This window comes from Xiphophorus maculatus, chromosome 3 (genome assembly GCF_002775205.1).
Source record: "Xiphophorus maculatus strain JP 163 A chromosome 3, X_maculatus-5.0-male, whole genome shotgun sequence".
Lineage (NCBI taxonomy): Eukaryota > Metazoa > Chordata > Actinopteri > Cyprinodontiformes > Poeciliidae > Xiphophorus > Xiphophorus maculatus.
This window is the reverse complement of record NC_036445.1, coordinates 4587021-4611047: the sequence shown is the minus strand read 5'-3', so window position 1 is coordinate 4611047 and position 24027 is coordinate 4587021. Positions and strand designations below refer to the sequence as shown.

Sequence of the window (24027 nt, the reverse complement as noted above, 5' to 3'; positions counted from 1 at the left end):
AAACTATGGCCACCCATCATTCTCAAGAAAACATTGTTTTATAATTACTGTTGGTAAGGTACAACGAGAATGCTTGTGAAGAAATGCAAATGTTGTAAACTGTGGCATTTTTACTAAAAGGTTACATCATATCCAGTGTTATTTTTAAAGGACCACTCCTCCCACTAAACAACGTTATTTACTATGTCGTCGTACAGGTGCCAATGATAAATATTTCCAGATGTGCCCATTCTGCAGAATTTCTAAGTAGTAAATCTAAAAAACATTTATGCTAAGGCATGTTGTCTTGTTTTTTAAGAGAGACTAATATATATTTTAGACTTAAAAATGTGAGTATTTAGCTCAGTTTTTGTGTACAAAATAAGTTCCACACACTCATACTAAATAGTTGAGCTTATAGTTAGGTACCCTGATGTAATGCTCTAATTTCCACATAATTTGGTACACCTGCAGAACAGGGATGTAAATGGTCCAATTTATGAGCAGCTGGCACATCTAAAACAGCTACCAAATGTGTGTAAGTGATGGCATCATGCATGGAGTTTTAGTGTCATCAGGCAAATGATTCGAAAGTCAAAGCAGAAGGTGGCTAGACATAGAGGATGCACTGTGGGTTTTGTAGGAAGCCAGGTGGTCTTGTGCAATTGGTCAGCCTGTGGCATACTCCTTGATTGCAGGATGACATGTGGTGTATGAATGTCCTCACAAAATTTAACTTCTTTCAAGCCACTTTCCTTTAGCAGGAATTGAATTCTATATTGTTATATGCATTTGGTATGGGTCTCCCTTTGCACCCCATCCACTTTTGAAGAAGTAAGGTGAACCAACACATTTAAATGGTGGTTCTAGAAAGTCTCCGGTATTCTATAAGTACTGTGGTTTCTAATACAGACTTGAAGTAGAGAGTGAGGATTAATTTGTTGGCCCAATCTGCAGAGTGAGTGGCCTATGAATCTTAAACACATCATCTTCAAGACTTTAATTCTGTTTGACACAGTATTAAGAAACATTTCTTCTGACTTTCATTTTGCGAATCTTGTATAGACAGGTATGATTTTCTTGATATAAACATTCGAAAGCAGGGGTCTCAAACTCCAGTCCTTGAGGGCCGCTGTCCTACAGTTTTTAGATGTGCCACAGGTACAAAACACTGGAATGAAATGGCTTAATTACTTCCTCCTTATGTAGATCAGTTCTCTGAGCCTTGCTAATGACCTGAAAATTATTCTATTCAGGTGTGGTGCAGCAGAGGCACATCTAAAAGTTGCAGGACTGCGACCCTCGAAGACTGGAGTTTGAGACCCCTGTTCTAAAGGTTATGATATTAAAATAAATGTTAGACTCTAGGATAAATGCAGCTCCTGTCAATTTGACCAGCAAGCAACTGAAAAATGAAAATGTGTAAAATACAACAGAACTGTAACCTACAGTAAAATATATATATAAATAGGAGATTTTGTTCATTCAAGTGAAACTAGTCAACAGAACTTCAACAAATCACTTACCTCTACTTCATATCAGTCACCCTGATATAAAAAATAGTTTGATTTGAAACATTTAAGTGTGACAAAAAAAAGCAAACAGAAGAAATATTTGCATTTCAGCACTGTAAAAGTGGAAAATGTATAATCCCTATATTACATTTGTAATAAGTTTTGTATGTTGACATACAAAACATACGTATGTTGTACGTCAGGTACAACAAGGAAAATGTACCTGACGTAAAGAGATTCAAATTCAGATACATCAGTGCAGAAAATATAAAGAGAGCTAAAAATTCCTTGCAGGCACTCTTGGAATGAGATGCAAGGAGAAAAAAAATTATAAACAGCCATGCTGGGATCATTATCATATTCTTTCAGTAGACAAAGTTTTTTATTGAGCTTTAAGGCATAAGGGCTGATGTTGGGTGAGCTATGAATATGTTTAGCCAGCATGATCCTCTGCATGGTGTGTGAAGGTCACATCATTCAGTCTTAGAGACACCTTTGTTTCCTTGTTAATGCAGGCAGCAAACACACTGCACGTGAACATGACAGCAGAGTTCCTCCTGACACTAAATGATAGAGCTTTATGATGCAAAACTGACAAACTTCACATCTGACAGGGATCCAAAACTCATTGTCTTTCTCTCAGCATGATATTTAGTTATTCTGTGTGTGCGAGTGCTGTGTTGTGTTACAACCCAGTAGAAGACAAAATTTAGAGACAGAAGTGGGTCGCTTAAATTAGAAGGGGAAAACAACATGCACTTGTGCAAACCTTTTCCTTCAGAAACTAAAAAAAGCATCTAAGATTATAGTATCTTAAAGGTGATGCTGTGGAAAACACTGCAGGACATAAATAAAGACACATTTTAAAAGAGTTGCAGTGAGTAGAAATAAGGAGGTTTTGCTTCTCACATTTCAGAAGCCATAGGTGAAAGTCTTTGACAGGTTGATCTGTTTGTCCCAGAATAACTATAGGCAGCTAACACAATAGGAAAACAACAAATATTTCACTTTAAGAAAACACCCAACTTTATATCAGGAGGTATTTATTTTTAGAGTGACTGTTTTGACCTTTTTATTTTTTGTTTTGACAGGATTGTAAAAGAGCAAATTCATTATGTGGCTGCTACAATTTATTGTCTGGTTCTTAATCGTTTACCTGCCCAAACCCCAAAAACAGAATAATACTATTCTTTCATCTTTTCTCTTCCTCAATTGCTTTCTGACTTTTATCCCCATCGGTTTCTTATTCTTCTGTCTATCCTACATGGACTAAAAAGGTCCGTCACACATGGCAGGCCACCAATTATGTCTGGATTCAGAATACTTTTCTAAAACCACATTCCTACAAATCTTCCTAATTTCAATTCATGGGATTATTCAAGCTTTAGAATATGAAGAAAAAAAATCCACGTTAGTTTTATATACCAGAAATTATGCGTCGTGTTCAGATTGGTGTTTATGCCCACAATACTTCAAAGCAACAAACCCACTTCTGCTTACTTTTCTATAAAAATGTTATAGCATGCAATTTGACTTTATATACATGTAAAAATATGGCTATCATGCATATGAGAACTGGTAGATGTCTGTCACCCCTCTGGTGCAAGTTACATCTCTGTAAAGTGAGACAACCGCTGGAATCTCTGCCTAGATGGGAAGAAAAGCATCCAAAAACTGATGGATCAAACCCTTCTGCCTACCAAAAAAAGGAAAGGAATATAGTCATGTCAGATTTTAACAAAAAATCAGCGGCAAACAATGAATACCTAATGAAATACAAATAGATGACACTGAAAAGATGGAAAAAGCTGCCTGTAATATCCTTATTGGCCTAAAAAGAATGCAGTTTAAAAGATAATCTATTTCTGTATCCACAAATTAAGTCATGTCTTAATTTGGAAGCAGAGCACTTTTTTAATGTTAATCATATTTTTTATCATAACTGGTGTTTTTCTGATTGCAGTGACAATTTACAGTGAAATACAAATTTGTATCTGTACATCACAGTGATCTGTGAAAAGAAAGAAAAATGCTCAAGTCTATGAACAGGTTTTAAGTCATTTTATCTTTCGAGCAAAGAATACTTTAATAATGGCTGTTTGTCAGCAATTGTAATTACTCCTGAGACAAAAAAAAGATAGGCAATAATGTTTAAGCATAAAACAAATTCCCAACATGTGCAGTCTTCCACTGCATGTTCTACTTATTGTATCCCATTATTGATCTGGAGCAGAGAATTCCACTTCTTGTTCCCCTTGTTAGTTCTACCCATGCCGTCTCCCAGCGTGTTCAAACTTTTAGACTTTCTAACTTTTTCCTCACTCTGCTTCCATGTTTCACCTTCTGAGACACTCTTGCAGTTGCTGAGCAGCGGATGAACACACAGCCTTCCCATCTTTCTCACCTTCAGTAATCACCTTTGCTTGCTTTCTTCGTTTCCTCTTTTGCTTGCTGATGATCATTTGAGCTCTCAGCCCGGCTGCTGCCTGCCTCTCTCCCTGCTGCCTCAGCTCAGCCCACAGGCAATTTTCACACAAGGCTGATTGAATTTATTCTTTTTCCTTCTGCAAGTCTGCCTTCACTCTTCACTGTTCTTGCTAAAAGAACGAGGCAACAAGTTATCATCGCCACGCTTATACATGCATAAAAACGGACAGTGACAAATGAAACACGTGAGGCATGAACAGCTGCTAATAAGACTGCAGAAATCACACAGATTTGTGGAGAAATTGAGAGTTTACTTAAACAGGTTCAGGTAACAAAAGCCTCAAGACTAAAATCTTAACAAGTAGAAGGTATGTAGATGAATGCAAAACCACAGAAACTTAAATAGATTCTGTGTACAGAACAAAGGAATGTCGTAGAAGAAAAAAACTTTGTACTTTTTCAAGCTAAAACTATATTTAGCTGTTGAAACCAAAGAGTTGAACCAAAATTAACAACCCTTTAACAAGTTTTTATCCAGCGATATATTACAAATATCAATTAATTGCGCCAATGTTATGCAGGCCTTACATCTATTTGTCTTTTTTGTTCTTTTAAATTAAAAATGTTAGTTAAGGTCTAACAGTTCATTGGATAAAGCACTTCAAATGATTCACCTGCTTTGACTGCGTACATGTATGAATAGCAAACAGAATAAATTTCTAATAAAACCCGAGGGCAGAGGCTGGCCTTTGAAATATTCTAGGAAATGCTTTTAGTATTGGAGACTAAGTACAGTTTGAATGAAAGTAAATTTGAAAAGAAAAACAATATTGTGCAATAACCAACCATTTGCAAATGTAATAATTTTAGAATTTCAAATGACCTGTCCTTCCTAAGTAAAGCTTATCACAGATGAAGCAGTACACCATTGAACCCTGAGCTATTTCCAAGCAAACTGAGGATATTTAATTTACACTTTAAATGGCAGTGATGAACCAAGAGGGCATGAAAAAAACTATCTTTAAGCATTAATTTGTGAGTTATAGGGGAAGAAAAAGCTCAACTGAGAAATACATGCTGCATTACTGATGAACAGAAATTCCAAATCCCTTAAGTTAAACGCAACACTGATTTTTTTTTTTTTTTTTGCTTCCAATACAGATCATAATAATTTATCGAAGATGATGTGTAACCTGTTTCTACCTCTGATCAAATGACTACCTCTGAATTTATCTGCCATTAATTAAAGTTTCTGCTCTAAAACATTTAAACAGTCAATGCTGTGATCGGTTTTGACGCTGCATAATCAAGTAGAAATAAACCACTCAGGCGCTGTCAGTTGTTCCCCTGAATTTTTGGCACACATCTTCAAGTGGATTTTTAAATTATCAGTAAAGGGAGTTCCAGACAAAGCTCCTGACAACTGTTACAAATCTACTGTCTGGGATGGAGTTGGCTTGGGCCCCAAGCAAGGTGTGTAGCCAAGTTTTAACAATAACAGTATATTTTGAAGTGCACAGATTACAAATCAGTAACTTAATTTGTGCACGTTATCTTGCTTATTGACTCCGAGTTTAAATTTCAAGGTGATAGTGTGCTGCTGCTTCCTGTCTATGTCTATATCATATTTTCCAGCTACTTTGCTCAGATATCCACAAATAACATTCACTACATAAAATACATATTCACTTTGAACATAATAAAGCATCTTGACAAGTGCTTCTATCTCTTACAGTGAATGCTGTGCATATGTTACAGTCAATATGTTATTTTCAAGATAAACATACTTAGCCTTTTGCACAGCAGAAAAACAGCAGGTGCAAAACATAAGTTTATGAAGACTGTAGTTGTATATACCGTGTCAAATCTAAGATTATAAATCAATGATAAGGCTATGCAAGACTCTGGTAGTGTGTTGCAAGAATAAATCCCTCCAGCAGAAGCTGATTGGAACAAAATATATCTTCCTGACAAAGAAAAGTAAGAATAAGATGAACTGGAAAGGCCACACTATATGAATCTCATAAGCAAGTAAGTTGTGACTCACTCATTAAATTGTTTTTTTTTATTTTATTTAAAGCCAATTTTGAAATGTCATACTGTAAATTTGTATTAGCCAATGTCTGTTCTGAAATTATTATAATGAAGTAAAACAAGAATTCTGATGTTTGTCTGCATTGTCAAAAAAATAAATATCAAAAACATTATGGACTATTAGGAAATGGGTGGGGACCAGCACATTGGTCTTCAGAACAGCATTTATGCATTATTTTTTTAAAGAAAGTCCTACTGCAGACCTTTTTTATACAAGTATGCCACATGCAGCATAAAGTACTTTGAAAAATACAATTTAAAGAAGTCTTGCTGTCTTGACTGGCCAATTACTCATAATTGGCTGTGACATTGCACCACATGTGTATGTTAGGCATGGGCCAGCATGAAATTCTCATGGTATTACTGAGCAAGCACAAAAGAAGCTAAAATAATTTCAAAAGACCTAAAAGAATGACAATACCTTATTAGAAACAGAAACGCAATGGTTGTGCTGCTGGTGCTAAAACAACATACCAATTCTGAGTTATACTTTTATCAAATCATTTATTTAAATATACAGTTATTTTTAACAACAATGTAAAAAATCTGATATTAACTGCTTAATTCCTCAAGTTATCTGCTTTAGTAGCCAATCTACAGTTGGTCAATGTACAGAAAAGCAACTTGTCATAGTTTTACACGTACCGGTGCTCCTTTGTTTTCCATGCAAAACCAGATTTCCATGAGTGAAAGAATGAATTATCATTATTTGGGTAATCTATTCTATTTAAACAAAATACAGCAAAAGATATGTGACATGGGACAGAGCATGCAAAAGATATTGGCCCTCAACACAAACATCTCAGTTGAATTTCGATCTTGGGATCTTTGATGCAGGTACTCCCTCTTGTCTCTCTTTCCTTTCTGAATTCTGAACCAAGTGACATGCAATCCAACAAAATTAAAAACAAAACACAGTAGCGCCTACAATATTTGTCTGTTTTGTGCAAATTTTTGGACCTAAGCAGGCAGTTGTAATGACAGATGACAGCAGCAGCAGCTGGACCACCTTGAACAAGACGGTGTAAGGACCGTTTCCATATGACTGACCATTAATGCCTTCTGGGCTCCAAGAAAACACACACATTAAAAGTACATCCCACATGGTCAAAACAACAGAAAGTTATTAATGGTTAGGTGTTTTTGCCGTTCTGCTTGAAGCACTTCTCCAGCAAACTGTGTCCCACAAGGAGTCATAATCATCTTCCGCTCCAAAGCAATCATTTACAGCAGCACCAGCTGCCCAATATCCTCTGGTCAAACGGGATCCACAATCTCATAATAGTCTCCTGTACGATGTCTCAGCAGATTTAAGTCTCAACAGCAGCGACAGACCTTCAATCTGTTGGTTTTATCATCCAAATTGAACGCCAGACTGCAGGGGGAAGTTTCTAATGGGGGGAAATCAAGGGGAGGGTGGGCGATCTGGTATAAATCTGGCTCTCAGTAAGGACATAAAAACCCATGTGATTGATATCTGCACAGGGCGAAGGGTATCGACAGATTTGTTAATAAATTAAGACTGAAAAGGATGGCGTTGTTCAAATAAAGGATGTAAAATAGAAGAAAAAAGTACTAGTTAGTGTGCAAACATGATTAACCAAGCAAAGAAGTCAAAAAATTAAGGCTATAAGTAGGTTTTTATTCAAGGTGCTTGGAATTCATAACAGGTTATGTTTGAGTGACGTGGTAAAATAGAGGCAATCTTTAAAGAAAATGATTTTTTATACAGTATGTTCATTTTAGAAATTGCCATCAATGACTCCATTTATAGAAATTTCCACGGAGCAGTGAATAAAACAGAGGAATATATTCTGCATGACTTTAAAGGCAGGCAAATGTGAAATAATGGATCCGACAATATATTCTGCTCTGGTAATGTATTCAGATTTCACTCATTCAGCAGCAGTGAAGAATTTTACCCCACTCTCTCCTCAACTCAGCTGGCCTGCAAATCAATGTCCATTAAAGCGACCGAATGTTCATATGTCACTGCATCTTCATTCCACTAATGTTGCTTTGGCACATATCTTAGTCTCTTTCCTCTGACTGCAGTGTTCAAAAACGTGCAGCTGCAGTGGATAAAATGTGCATGCTCCAAAAGGCTGCAGATACTTATTATGGCGACATGTTAACCTCCGGTGACTCCACAATGTTCTGATAATAAACTCGACCATTCGTGTTGTGTAGTCGTCATAGGGAATTTTAAACAATTATTTATCCAGGCAAGGCTTACAGGGTCGTCACGCTTCTTCTAAAGCAGAGCCAGCTTTAGCACACGCAATGTTTGTCGGATTCAGTACAACAAGTTGCTGCTTCCAGCAGCTTCTCTCAAATGAATGTGGCAGACTCAAGGACATCTTTTAAAATCAGCGTACAAAGCTCGAGTCTTTTAACAAAACCTTAAACTGCCCTGAAGTTTCTAGAAATATATATTTTTTTAAACTTCAGGGTTGATTTGAGACAATATTTTTGTAAAATGGAATTAATAACGATCTTACAAAAAATTATTTACTTCATCGCCACTTTATATAAAGCAGAATATAAATAGAAAAGTTCAGTGGTGTTAAACTCTCATAAGAGTTAATACTGGTGTATTTTTATAAAATACAGCTTACATGTACAAATCCTGCTTTACGGACGTCTAATTTTATTAATCACAATTACAATGATGTTAGGTTATTTCTAGTTGTTTTCTTTTTATAATTTCTATTTTTTCAGATTCAGATTTAAAAAAATATATTTTTGTATTTTTTTCAGACTACATTTAGAAAGATGATTTTTGTATTTCTTGGAAGATAAAATATCTTATTTTTTTAATTACTGTGTATTTACACACGTAGCAAACCAGCCAATCACATGGAGGCAGCAAAAAGGCACTTAGGCATATAGATGTGGACAAGACGACCCAGTCCAGCTAAGAAATTACTTATCTACCGGGGTTTCCCCACAAAACAGGTTTTGCTAAAATAGTCTTAATTTGATAAGAATATTTCAGAACATGCACCAGGTAAAACATGGAAGCAGATGTGCTGCAATAGTAGAAGGCCACGGCAGACCCTATTCCAGTCAAAGAACTGTGTTCAATTCACACAAGTTAGTGGCAAACTTTGGGCTTTTGTATTAATGAGCATTGTTTAACTGCCACAGCCTACCTGACTATTGTTGTACACCACGGTCATTATTTCATAACCACAGTGCACCATCTACTAATTTATCTTTTCAGCAGGGTAATGCATCATATGATGAAGCTTAAATCATATTAAACTGGCTTTAACAAGGAAGTGAGTTCAGTATGCAGTCATAAAATCTCAATCCAGTAGATCACTTTTGGGATGTGGTGGATTGGATGTTTTACATAATGGATGTGTAGCCAAGAAATCTGCAAGAACTGCATGACGCTGCTATGTCAACATGAAGCAAAATCAGTTTGAGACAACCTGCTGAATTAAGACAGTTCTGAAGGAAAAGTACCTGCAAGATGCCCTTAATAAACTGAGTTGCGGGTGTAGATTATTCCTAATAAATGCCTTTGTCTAAATTCACATCATTAGACGGTCTCATGTCAAAAAGGAATTGACCAGTCCATAGGTGGACTCTTGGGAAACATTAGACAATATATGGACCCCAAGAGTCATTTCAACTTCCACAGTAAAGTTGTAAAGTCAGTATAAGACTGTTATGAGTTGAAGTTGTGGTGGCAGTGATGTAGTCTGTCCTTGATATGCTGTTACTTAGAGGTTGGGAATTTTATAAGAGAACTGACTATACTGAACTGATGATTAGTGTAATCCTACAGCATGTTGCCTCACTATGATAAAGCCTGAAGTGTCTTGCTGGGTTGGAGGATAAGGAAAGGTGTGACTGTAGATGCATACAGTGGTATTTTTGTAACAAGGTATTGATGATATACAGTGCATGCAGGAGAGGTGCAGAAGTATGTTTATGGGAAGAGGAAAACAGTAAAGAAAAGAACTGATCTGGTGTCAGTTTGGTGCATAGCAATAGTAAGGTTGCATTCACACTCTCAAAGATTCTCCAAATTTGCCATAAGTTATTTTATCAGTGTAAAATATAACATCTTCACCCAGAGTGAATGGAGCAAAGACAACATTTATTTTAAGTTGCCTTCTGTATGATTTATTTTTGAATGTGTAATGTTGCATCGGCTCTTTTTGAGTTTTACATTCCAGATGTTTCCTAGCAGCTAATTAAAACTGAACATTTAAGCCAAATTATAGAAACATTATTTACATCACTAACCGCATAACATCACTGGAAGCACAATGACATCAGTTTGTACATTAATCACAGACTCAGTCATTTGAAAATTTACAAGCAATTAATTTATGATTAAATTTCTGCAAATAAGGATTTAAACAGTCAATCACAAAAGTATCTATGCTTATTTAATACACTTTAAACAGGTTGACTGTTTATAATCTGAGCATTTAAATGAATGATTAAGAGCATTCACTAATTAAAAATGTTTTTTTAAAGTCAGAAATTCCACAAGTAAATTTCCTTTGACAAACTGTCTTTTTTATAACCACACAACCCAATCTTGGCAATCTAATAAAAACATGGGTGGTTCAGCCAAGCCCACAAAGCAAAATGTAATTAATATAAGAAAAGGTAATCTATAACTTAAACATAATTTTATTAAAATTTGGTCAGAATCTGTAACTATTTTGTCTTTTTTTTGGTCTAATTAGTGCCCATTAAAAAACTTACCAAAAAGAGGCTTCATTAGAAGTTTCTTGGTGATAGTTTGGGGGACACATTACTTCTCACAAACACACTCTACTGTCACACTCACACAGGATGTTCATCACTCAAACTCCAGGTCTGGTTGGAGATAAAGGAAGCAGCAGATCTCACCAGAGAAAAAGGACAACAGACATCTATTAATCTTACCTCCTCTCCTGTCAGGTAGTATGCCGAGAGCAACCCGCCGACGTAACGAATGTTCACCTCAAAGAGTGATGCCTCGCCATTCTGTTGAACCGAGAGAGGGAGATCAAATTGTCAAATATCATAATTCAGCTAAGCCCTAAAGTCAGGAATAAAGTTGTGGTATGAAAGGAAAAATGAACACAGTACAAAGTCTTCCCATCTAAACTCAAGCTGTTGTTGGTTTGGGAACTCTTTTGGGTGCACATCAGTCCAGATGTGAAGCTAAATATTTCAGTCAGTGAAGTCTCTGAAATGTATGATGATGTGTGGAAGTTTTCTCTCTTCCAGGTGTTCTGATTTGCATTGCACGACTGTTTTCTTCATTTCAAAGACGCATTAGGCAGATATAATGCATGTGAAAGAAGTCTGACACTGAAGACAAATTTCACAGTTTATCATTCCAGTTTGCTTTACAACACTGATTAGTTTTGTTCTCTTTTATAGTTTAAATTTGAAAATTTTAAAAAAAGTCTCATGGACAGAACCAGCTACTTTCAAGAATTAAATAAATTTGGGATTAAAAAATACAAATTCAAATTTAGTTTAAAATACAGTTTTACATTTACTTGGCGGAAAATATATTGTAGTATAATTTTGTCAACCAGTTTTCATGCAAGAAATCTAGATGAATACGGTTCCTCAGTCTCTGGAAACTTATCAGTCCTTAAACAGTGACATACAGATGACTTGGTATGTTCACAACAGAAAGAGTTCAAGAACATTTTGCAACATAAGCTCAGTGGCTTTTGCAACACCACAAGCAAAGTGTCACTGACCTCAAATGCAGTGTCCATCAAACTGAGAAATCTGGCTATGTTTTTAAAAATGTGTCAACATTATTTTTAAACTGAACACAAGAGAAGCTGTTTTAGGAGACATAACTGAATGTTCCAAAGAGAAAATATATATATTTTTTAAAAATCTGTTTTTGAAACAAACCTTTTACTAATATTTTTTGTCAGAAAAATAAATCTGTAAAGTACTATTTTGTTAATTCAGTAAGTTTTCAACATGATGGGTTTAACATTGGGATGGTAAATTTTAAAAATGTGAAACACAAAAAAGTCAGGTGAATATGCCAAAAGGAGGAAAGATGGCATAACTGGTGCAACATTTGGGCATAAAATACTTGCATAAAACAAAATAGCAGCCATGTGTTCTCATCATACATTGGGTCATGCATTAAAAGTAATAACACTTCTTCCAAGTCAACTTGTAGGAAAACTTAACAGAGAGTTGTTAAACATTGTTGATGATATGAAATTACCCTCTTCAGATTTTCACACTTCCATTAAGAGTATCATTCATCCAGGTTTTTAGACTATTGGCAACTCAGTGTCTGTACTTGGACTATGATACCGGGTCTTTGCACAAAAATCTAAATATGCCACTTTTATTTTGGAAAGAAAGGGTGCTTTCATTTCAAAGGAAACATTTTCCATTTCCCAGTATCAGCTGCTCTAAGAACCTTTAGTCCTACAGCAACGAGGATCTGCATCAGTAAACAGAGAGATATGAGTTACCACAAGAAATTTCAGCTCATAATATAAACTAATAGATTGATACGCGATGCAGTTTTAATTATGGACATAAAGATTTAGCAATGAAAGTCAAAGTTGTTTCTTGTAAAAGATAGTTATTTATTTACATTAAGTAAAAGTTTCAGTTGTCAGTATGGTGGGTCACATTTTATTGTTCAGCTGCAATAACAATAAAATGTGACCCACTAGTCCCCAACTAGTGGGTCACAGTATCTACTGTTGTCAGGAGATGATGAGAAATATATGTTTATACTTCATAAGCTTGGGGAAAAGTTGTTTTTTTTAAACAATGCAACAGGTCAAAAAAACCTTAGAGCATTGAATCAAGTCAATTTCTATTCAATTTCCTTTCGATTGTCAGAACAACAGATTTGGTTATTTATAAAAATCTGGCTCTGATTAGCACTGATTTTAGAGAACACCTGGGCTGCAGTGGCTAAACTTCAACTTTTCTGGACAGAAACACCTGAAGGAATACAATGTTCAGTATGTTGGTATTACAGACAAAAGGATAGCGCCTGCAGAATCCCCATGACAGCAAATGTTAATTAGGAAATTCTGCTGTATTCCTACAAGCACACAATTTGACCCAATCCTTAATCATTAGTCACTGTGGGGATAAGACTGGCGAGGTGAACCTGTGCTTGTGAGAAAGTCTCTCAAACCACCAGGCTCTCATGCCCTCACCTTCTCTTTGTGTGCTTGTTATAAAGAGATCTCGCTCTCCAAAGACATCTAGAGGCAAGCCAACTTTAAAAAGTCAGCCTAGAGAGGCGAATCCATGTAATTATGTTCCCCAGTGTTTTGTCTCCTCTTTTGTCTGAGTCTCCTGCAGCTGCAGGGTGGTATTGATTAAAGAAGAGCAAGATCACTAGTTAAAACAGATTTTTCCCCCCCCCCCTTTGTTGTACGACAAAAAATTGCTTTAAAAATGTTTTAATAGTGATTCTTGAGAAGAGGGACAAAACAGGTCCTATGGATAAAGCACAAAATTTGAATAAAATATACACAAAATATAATTTTTTCAAATATCTGACTAAACTGACCTGGGCCATGTGAGCACAACAATGAATGTTTTTCTGGTGTTTGCAGAATATTTTTTATTTTAAACATTGTAGTAGGTGGATGGTGTCTGTAAAATCCCTTGTCCTGGAGCAGAACTCAATACATTATAATAGTTTAAAACAAATAAAGCAATACTAAGATTATATATTCTGACAATTAAGTGTAAGTATTCAAATAAATAATTATAAAAGTATCAATAAATCGAATTAAAAATTGTTTTTATATATTTTCAAACTTAATTGAAATTTGTCCCAAGTTTTTGTCAACAACATCTGACATAAAAATAATGTAAAAAAAATCAGGCATTATTGGGGGCATCAGAACTTCTGAGGACCCCATGACCTCTTTCTTTCTCTCCTTTTGCTAAGAGGGCTAAGCAGCTCTGGTTAGATTATGTTATTCTATAGTTTTTTCTTCCATTTTATTCCTAAATTGCTCATCACAACCATGATGTGTCAACGCCATAACTGACAATTTACAAAACTTTGATGAAATTTTGTAAAATAAATACTTAATTTTGTACTGTAAAGATTTCATGGACCCGATGAGCTACAATATGGCCTCCTTCAAAATAACATCATATAAATTGAGGTAGTTTGGCATTTTGTCAACTCCGTCAGATCAAGTATTTCTTTTTACTCACTAGTTTGTCACCATCTTTAGTTCTGCGTCAACTCCATCATGCACTGTCAACTCCGTCAGATGAACTTTATGTTGTTTTTTTGAAATAATATTTATTTTGTGTCTTGAGAAGCACTTGTCTGTAAAACTGAGTAAAAATATCACTAATAAGGTCATTAAAAAATATTTTTATATTTATTTTTGTCAGATGGTGATGACAAAGTTCTGGGTCAGGCTTGTTAAAAATGTAATTTTCAAAAAAACAATGTTGCAACTGGGAGCCTGCACCTTAGCATCTTTACATTTCCAAAACATTATTTGTCATATTTGTATACATAAGCTTGAGTAATAATTAAAAAATATTTAAGGAAAATTTAAACCCATTTTGTCCCACCTCTCAAGAATCACAGTTAAACTGAATGTCATAAATAATACAACGTGTTCCGACTGTAGTAAAGTCAACAATTATTGCATCAATAGCAATACTCTTTAAGATCAGTGCAAATCTGGAGACAACTTCACTTATTCAGAACCTTTCCACAACTTCCAGTAACCACATGTATTCTAAAATCTATGAAGCGCACTACCTTGCTACTTTCTGTGTGGCAGATTTCTTGTTCTAAGCCAAATATGAAATAACAGGTAACACTGCATGCGTCGCCGTATGTCTCCATAATCACTGTCTCTCTTGATCGCTGAGAGGATGAAGCAGAATGGCACTTATTGACTTGGAGACCCATTGAGAAGGAAATTGCCATTTCTAGAGTGGATGAGAAGGAAACTGTAATTGGGTGCCAAAAAGGGCAATTTGCTTCACTTTGGAACATATGATCAAGATGGGAATTCACTCACATCTGTTCATCTTCTCTTAATAGTCTCTATATACATTTTCACTTAAAATAACATGCTTAAGCATATAATACAACTCTTTTATATGGTATCTTTTAAACATCAATGTATGTTATTGCCGTCTTACTAACAGACTCAGAGTAATGCACATCGACAAAGTCGAACAATGTTTATAAAACCTTAAAAAAACTACAAAATTGTTGCAAAACTACCACTTAAAAAAGTGTGAAAAAAAGCTGGATTATTACCTGGGAGATAAAACTCCTGCGCACTATTAGACATGCAATGTTTATTCAGCAACATTTTGGGCTCAAATCAAATCTCTATTAATTGTATTAAGTTTACAGTTGCTTGTGTTTATATTTATAAACCTTCTACTACTTGATTTGTATTAGTAAGAAATTTAGCGTGTTTCTGCAAGTGTGAAAATATGTAAATAATACATGTTTTTACAGTAAATGTGAAATTTGGATGCAAGGTATTGTTTCCCCTTTATGCATTAGTTGTTCATTGTAAAAATGCCTATCACAACCTTTAGTAATTAAGCACCTAAATGTGCCAGTAGGAAAATATTTTAAACCTCAGAATCACTTGTTACATATTGAGTTATGATGGCTAATAAGAAGGTTTTAACCTTTATTTCTTTCCTACCCTTGCCATGTTTTATGCAGCTCTGCTATTCAGGTGAAGCAGCAGGGCTTTTGTAAAAGTAAGGAGCTATAACGTCAACAGGCTGGTGACACTTTCTCAGACAAAGCACCGCCGCCTCTGGCAGGGCTGCTGAGCTGTCTTGCCAACTCAAAAATGAGTGGCCGATTCTGTAATGGCGGCCCAGTGGCAGTGATTAGGGATAGAGTGTCTATTTATCATCAGTGATTGTGGCTCTCAGCAAGATATGCAAAACGTACAGTGAAAGGAAATGAGTGAGCTGACAAAGGCTTTGTCAGTCAGGCTTTCACTTCCCAGAGCAACCTCAATAAATCACTAAGAAGGAATTGTGAAAGGCTTCCATTCATCCAAGGATTTATCTTGTGTACATTTAAAGGTAAAGAACAGACATGATAGCTGCCGTTTGTGCTTTCATTTGACTCTACTATGTTTTTCCAGGAACAGTCAGAAAAAATACTTTACTGCAAATGGGGTAACTGTCGAGATTAAAAACCTCAAAGCTCTGACAACACAGTAAACAATAAAATCTGTGCTGAAATAAATCGATTCTTGTTATGTCATGAGCCAAGCTACCCGGAGAGAAGATTGAAAACAATGTTGAAATCCTCTGAAAGGATGTTTTATGTATGATTAAATAGAATGCTATATTTGTATCTGCTGTGCAGAAAATAAAATCCAGTATATGTACAAGAAACTAAAGCCTAAGCTACTTTCCCAAACAGTCAAGTAATATCCAGATGTACTGTCAGCATTTTTAATTACTGATTGATATTTGACTATTCTTCCTAAAACAGAAGACAAAGTCAGACCTGTCTTCCTGCTGCTAAAGAAACAGAAAATGTGAATGTAGCTCTGTAGTTGAAGAATTGAAATGTGCAGAATCCAAGTTGCTTGAGATCCATTGTGAAGTTTCCATAACTGTTGATTTGGAGACGAATGTCATCTATTGATGTTGATCCAAAGTGTTTTGTCAAGCCAAAGCAAGCACATCTATGAGAAACTGTAGAATTTTATACTTTTCTCTGCTGAAAAACATTGTGGAGATACTGATTTCATTTTCTAACAGGAATGGGCAAATAACAAATAACAGTGGTATCAATCTGCTAGATTGGCTAGCGACCTTGCCTGACCTCAACTCCATGAAACATGTATAGATTATTGCCATACTGACGGAGATGAGACAGCTGAAGCAAACAAGGCATTCTTCAACATCTCAGCAGAACCACAGGTTGAACCTCTCCATGCCTTGCTACATAAACTCAGTAATTCATGGAAAAGGAGACAGAGCCAATCACTGAGTGCAAATGCTGTACAATACATGAAACTTCTTGCCAGTAAGCCCACATTTCTTCCGTTTTATTCAACTTGTGCAATACTGTAATTTTCTGAAAATGTTATTAGGCCCGAGCAGCAAAGCGCTGCGAAGGCCTATTGTATCTGTACTGTTTTATTATTTTTCTTCCCTACAAATGAATTGCCCTTTTGGGGGCTTTATCATATTCAAAAACTCACCAAACTTGGCGGACGCATACAGCGACGCTCAAATTTACGTATTTTAAGGTCGTCGCAAAAATCCCACGCCCCCTCAGAACAGGAAGTGTCTTTTTTTTCCTTGGAAAGCTCCGTTTATGGCTCTCTTGACCTAATCAAGATGATTCGGATGATAAACTCTGTAAATGCTCGCTGCTGGCTGAACCGTGTGGGCGTGGCCAAATGGCGAATATCAGTCCCTCGCCATATGCATACGTTTGGCTCTTATTCACGCATAGATCATCCGATTGGCGCCAAACTGGATATGTATGACCTTTGTTCACCTCTAAAGAGCCCAACGGGTTTGAGATGTAATTTGACTCCACTGCGTCCCCTAAGTTGATACATCGGCCGTATCTCCTCGACGCATCGACCGATCTGCGCCAGATTTTTCGACAGTCGTCGGGGAGCGCCGCCGAACGCATTCACGCCTGTCGCCCGGTGGACGGGCGGGGAAAATGCGCGACAGCTCCTGCGGCGGCTGGCGGGCGGCGATGCTGGAAACTGCGGCGGAGCTTCCGCGGTGGGGAGCGGGCTGCGGCTCTGGAAAACGCGCGAGAGCTTCTGCGGTGGCCGGAACCCCCGCGGTGGCCAATAGGCCGGAGCGGCGCTTGCGGCGAGGGCCGCCCGAGGCTGCTTGCAGCTTTAATTTTGTTTTGTTTTCCATTTGCAGAAAACAAAGTTTGAAATATATTTCTCTCAGTGTAATGCATATGGGTAATACACAAATACCAGTTTCTGAATAGAACTGCTAAAATAAAATAACTTCTTGCTCTAGTTTATTAGGATGTAAATCAAGCACGGCATCTCTCCTGAGAGTAAAAGTATGAAATTTGATGAAGTGAAGAAATACTATCTTTTTGTTTAGTTCCACTCATGGTGAATAAGCATATGGAATAAATGATGACAGCTAAAATAAAGCAATTGACTTCAGTGTAGATACCTACTATCAGCTTGTTAAACTCTAAGTGTTACTCAAAACAGCAGCAGAAAAGGAAAAACAAATTTCACAAAATATACATAATAAGGGCATCAAACTACAAATAAATTTTACTGATTATTTTTTTGCCTAATTATGCATCATCATAATAAAAATAAGTTGAAAAACTTTAAAACATTTATGAATTTTTATCCAACTGTGAAAATCACATACTGGAACATGCCTACTTAGCAGTATAACCACTTGTTTAGTAAAGCTAAAATAAAAACAATAAACAAAGCCTCCCCTGTTACTAAAGTGAATGATAGTCTGGGATTTAACTGTTTACTTTGTGTCCCTCATCTCCTCACTTAGAAATATAGAACAAAAGCAACTGGATACTACTTTTAACAATGCTTCAAGTATTTAAATGAACCAACTAATGAAAGACAAATTTGCATTTTAATGGCTCAACATAATGTAATTGCTGTGCAGGAGGAGCCACAGCAGAAAAGAAAATTGATTAATGAGGGTAATGACTCACTGGGTACACTGCTGTCGAAGCTTGTTGGTGTTCTGCTTCACTAGAACCCCACAATGAAGCGGACAGTCTTTGCCGCTTAACTCTCAGCTGATGAGCGTTCCACAGTTGTGGCAAAGATATCTGCTGTTGCTCAGCCCAGATCTGCCTGCGAGCCTGATGGCATGGCTGGCTGCTGTGCTGCTGTGTGCCAAGGAGCTGACTAGACTCTGAGCCTGGTGGGGTTTCCTGCTCAGACGTTAATGCAATGATTTACTGCTAATAAAGAGGCATAGTTGTTACTGGGTAGATGACTCTCAGCGTTGCCGGCATCCAGGTTTCCACAAGCTCCCACAGTTCAAATCACAATTAGACCAATGTGACAGAAAGAATGACCCAATGAGCCAAGGCTGAAAATTAAGCGGATGATTGCCTCTCCAACCAGAGCTGCTGATTCATACTTAGTTGCTGTGATTTAACTTAACGCTGCTAATTAACATACAGAAATCATGAAATGGACCAATCTGATCACGTTACTCTAATCTCTGCCCGTGCAGCAGAGCAAACTGCACACAATTTAAGCACAAACTTAGCACCGTTGAAACCTTAATTGTCCACAATGCCAACATTAAATATGTTTAGTGCAAAAGCTCACAGAAAACGATGTGGAAATTGAAATGATGGAACAAAAACAGGAAAATGTTGAACCATTGCTTTTTTTTCTCACGAATGTACTAGGGTTGTATAGCAATATTAACATTCTACATGTTGATATCCAAAAAGTGCAGCTCTTATGTGCAACTCTTTGTCTGTTGCAAATCCTGCTATAAAAATGGTAGCCATCTCACAAATTATGTCTTCTACTGGAGAGGATAGATGAACTGAGTATAACTTATCTCAAAATTAATTTCACCAAGCAGAGAAGCCCAGCTTTCACACCATAAATGATTTATGAGTATTACGTCGTTAAACTGTTCAGTTAATAGCCTGATTAAATAACTGAACAGTATCTATAATAAAAAATGTAAATTTCAAAAGTCAAAGGTAACAATGTCATTTCAACCTGTCAAAAATGCTGTGGCCATGGGAAGAGAGCCTGAATAGCAGAAGAATGCAAACTTTAAAAAGTAATAAAAACAATAAAAATAGTTTTTTGGGGGAGGCCATTTACCAAATGGACACTGTGTTTTTTCTAGAGAGGAAGTCAATAATCAAGTGGAAATTAAACAACATCTTCTGTATGCAATACTCATACAACTTTGGATAAAGTATTCTTATATGAAGTCTGTTGCGACCATTTCCCAGAGCAAAATTCAACTCATGAAAGGGACATGAGTGTCAACTAGTTAACACTAGTTGGAGAACTTCGAAATTAGAGATACTATTTTTACTTGATAGGCTTAAGGCAGCCGTTTTTCTCCTGCATGTGATTAATCTGCACTATTTGAGAGTGAATACTGTTGAAAGCGAAGACAGTTTAGACCAAACTGTCTATTTTGCAGAAAAGAGACATGAAATGTTTTTTTTTTTTTATCTAGAAAGCTAGAGCTTTTGTGGAAATTCTTTTTTTTTCATCAACAAGTACCACGTCAGTGAGCTGAGAATCTTTTCTGAAGTGTTTTTTAGTGGGAATTGAAATTAAAGCGAGCTACTTTCAACATTTTACACAGAACATTTTAATTGACAGGCGGACAGTAATGGGTATCAGCTGAAATACATCAATCTATGTGCTGCAGTCTAGTTAAATTCTCACAATGCATTTTTAAAACCTCTGCCTAGCCACAGTGAATGCCTAATTTTGTCTCAAATCAATAGAGTGTGGTTTAATGGTCTGAGCATAGAGACACTAATTTGGGCCACTAGCTTATTGTGAGAATATTCAAACGTATGATTCAGTTTATTTTTCTTTCATGGCATTTATCCTTAAAAGCCCAGTAATTAACAAGCATATAGGATCTCCCTAAACATTATCAACTAGGTGCATGGAGAGAAAACTGTATTTACACCATAAACCTCCACTAAATGCTTTACTTTGTGTAGTAACAGCATGATGAATAATTAATCAAATACCACCCGGGTGATAAATTATAGCTGATATACGACCCAGCCCAGGACTCCATATCCTTCTCTTTCAGCCGATGTTCTCTTTTTATACATTTGCAGACGCAAACAGACACAAACACAGAATCAGAGCAAGCAGCTTGGTGTGTACATGTTTCTGCTTCCTCCTGGGGAATCCAGCGGCCTCCCCACCACATCGTCTATGATAATGTGCACGCCTCATGGGACATTGCTATGCTCTCACTCCGGTGTTATTATTCACCCTGCTGCAGTCCATCCTTCTTCATGACTCTGTGTGCGACTACCTGCTTCCATCTCTCATCACATACTGTACACACCTCCCACTGTATCCGGCCTTGCTGACTGAGCAGCATCCTTCACTTTTCCTCTCCGACACTGGAGGCTGCTTGATTCCAAACTACGAAGATGAGAGGAGGACAAAAACTGCCTTCTGACCTTCTGGATTTATACTGATTATATATAACACATGGCCACGGATATCCAGATATATTTAAACACAGTAAAAACAAACAATCCTCTTTCTAACGTTTAATCTTTTAGTAACGCTTACCTTACAAAGAGAGCTCTTTATATGTGCTAATCCACCCCTTTATCAAAATTAATTTATTTTCATGAGGTTTATTGAAGCTGATATTTTTTTGCAAATTTCAGTTTCTTTCCATGAATAAGCAAAATTTTTATTTTGTAGTAGCCATTTTTGTTTATATCATCAGAGTTGCATCAGCAGCTGCGTGTACACGCCAACAGCTCCAACTCCTGTTTTTTGTTTTTTTTACCATCTTGCTGCTGTTTTGATGTCACCTTCAATCCATTATTTATGCAGCAACGTTCACATTTAAAAACTGTGATATGCCAAACACAATTTTTTTACATTTGAAGCTATTTGTATTTTTGAAATGATGTGTACAAGTGAGAATCAAGGATAAACATTTGGTATATAATCTGGCAGAGGAGTGCATGAATTATAAACATGCTGTGAGCAAACACAACAATGCATCATGCAAAATGTCCTCTGCCGCCACATTCCGAGACAAAATGTCAGCTCAGCTCGACCTCAGGTCAGTGGCGCGGCGTCTTTGCAGAAACAATCTCTTGACGCTGCAAATGACACCGTTTCTCTTCAGACGCCTTCATGACTGGGAGCAAGTGCAGTCTCGTTTAAAGCAGACAAGAGGTCAGGAGGGGTCAGAAAAACAGTTCCGTGGAGGTAAACAACTACCTGGCTACAGGTCTCATTGCTACCATTTCTAACGGCACTAAATCACATCCTTATGTGGGAACACATTTACAGAATAACTGCTCATATAGAGAGATAAAAACTGGTTTGATTTAATATAGAAATCAAGCCAGTTTTTAGACAGAAAAGAAGAAACACTGAAGGTCTTTCTCAGAAATGTGATAAATCTTTAAAAAACACAGCCATTCTGAGTCAAGATGAAATCAACTGGGGACAACAGATTTACAGTGGCTGTAAATCAACCGACATGAAAGGTTTTTGTTTTCCTAAAGAACATTTGGAAATGTCCTACGCATTTTAATATGTTTGGCTAAAAAAGGCAGCAGAATGGTTCTCTGCATTCCTGTCACTAGCGTGTTGGGGTTTAGTTCCAACACGCCAGTGACAACTGCATTATGAAGTTATGAGACAGATTTTGTCAGGAATCTGAAATCTCTTAATACAATCTCTCACCAAGCGTCCGCTTGCTTTCTGAGAGCTTGTCCAGCCTGAAAGCCAGATTTTTTTTCTGGATAAATAAAAAATACAAGTTGGCCTCCTGCTCCAGCATCCCTTTTTTAAAACAAAACGACAGCAGCAACAACACAAAACCCTACTGGGATCATTCGTCTAAAAAGATCAAAGATAACTAGAGTCTAAGAATAGGCTACTGTTAGAAACAAACCTTGGCTGCTCTTTGGTGTTGTTGCTGCTGCCCTTTATCTGAATGTCATAAAACTGTTTTTACACTTAAGCAGATGCCTCAAGCAAAGTTCTTCACTTCTGTTAATATACAAACACCACCACAATTTGATGAGATAGACTCAACTCTTGTTCCTTCCTTCACTATCGAACTTTAGCAGATTTCTCTGGTAATAACATATTTTGTATGCATATACAGTATATATATATCAAATAACATCTTTTGCTTTATCACTGAAAACCATAAAACTAACCAGTTTGGTTCAGTTCAAATTACCATCATATGAGAATATAAATAATGAGATATTTAAGGCTGAAACAACCATATGTTATGCTGCAGGTCTAGCTGCAATCTTTTCACCAAGGACATTCCAACATTTCCCTCCAAGAAAGGAAACCGTTTTCATACCTGGGTTAATTTGTATTAACCCTGGTATGAAAACGCTGCATATTCACGTTTTAAGTGCTATGAGGTATATTCATTGTTGATAACATTATTATACGTTACAATATTAATCACTGGACCCCATAGAGGGAAAAATTTTTTTTTTCTATTCAGATTCAATTCAGTCAATTTTTCACACTGGAGTCCCTCTTTAGACTTTCTTGACAATAAATATAAATGTTTTCTTTTAGGATTAACACATTTCACCAGAAAAAACAGACAGAAGATCTCCATGCATCCTCAAGAATACTCAAAAATACCCATGAGATTTCATGTTTGCTGATCTTAGATTTGGAAATAAAAGCCTGAATGAATTTTCAGACAATATTTAATCCCTATGTCTCAAAAATTATTGCCAGAGTAGTTCTAGTTATGCTGAAGAGGCTTCATGAGAATCGTAGAATCCTGATGGGAAATCTTTAATCTATATACAGGAACAACTGTGACATCCCAACAGCCTGAATTTCACAGAGGAAATGTGTGCAAATGTTCTGATTACTCAGTGTGAGAGCACTTTTAACACATCAGCATATACAGTATTTATTATACAGCCTGCAGGCTAACATCACAGAACACCCAGAAAAGAAATAGATTGTTTTATTGTCTTCTTCTGCCTTTATAATACGTCAGCGGTAAAGACAAAGAAATCAGCATACAGGCTGTGAATACTTTTTTATATACCCAATGTTTTATGTAGGATGGCTATTTTAGACTGCAGGATAAAACAATAAAAAAGCAACTTAAAAGGAAATGACTGTTCTGATAACATGTAAAGCATAACTATTATCAATCCGGATCAGCTAACCTGCTCTTTATTTATGAACATAAATCACATATAAAAAAGAAAATGGGATAAAACTAGGTGTGTAACAAAACATTTTAGTTGTTTCTTTTCCAA

General features: G+C 36.5%; 1 protein-coding gene across 2 annotated transcripts in view; it reads right to left on the bottom strand.

Annotated features, from left to right (window-relative positions):
- The window catches only part of LOC102229946 (mannosyl-oligosaccharide 1,2-alpha-mannosidase IA-like), a 204663-nt gene that overhangs the window by 53046 nt on the left and 127590 nt on the right, over positions 1–24027 (bottom strand). For both annotated transcript variants that reach the window (XM_023331092.1, XM_023331093.1), the window contains exon 4: positions 10932–11012. In XM_023331092.1, coding sequence (XP_023186860.1) covers positions 10932–11012 — 81 coding nt within the window. The remainder of the gene's footprint in view (positions 1–10931; positions 11013–24027) is intronic.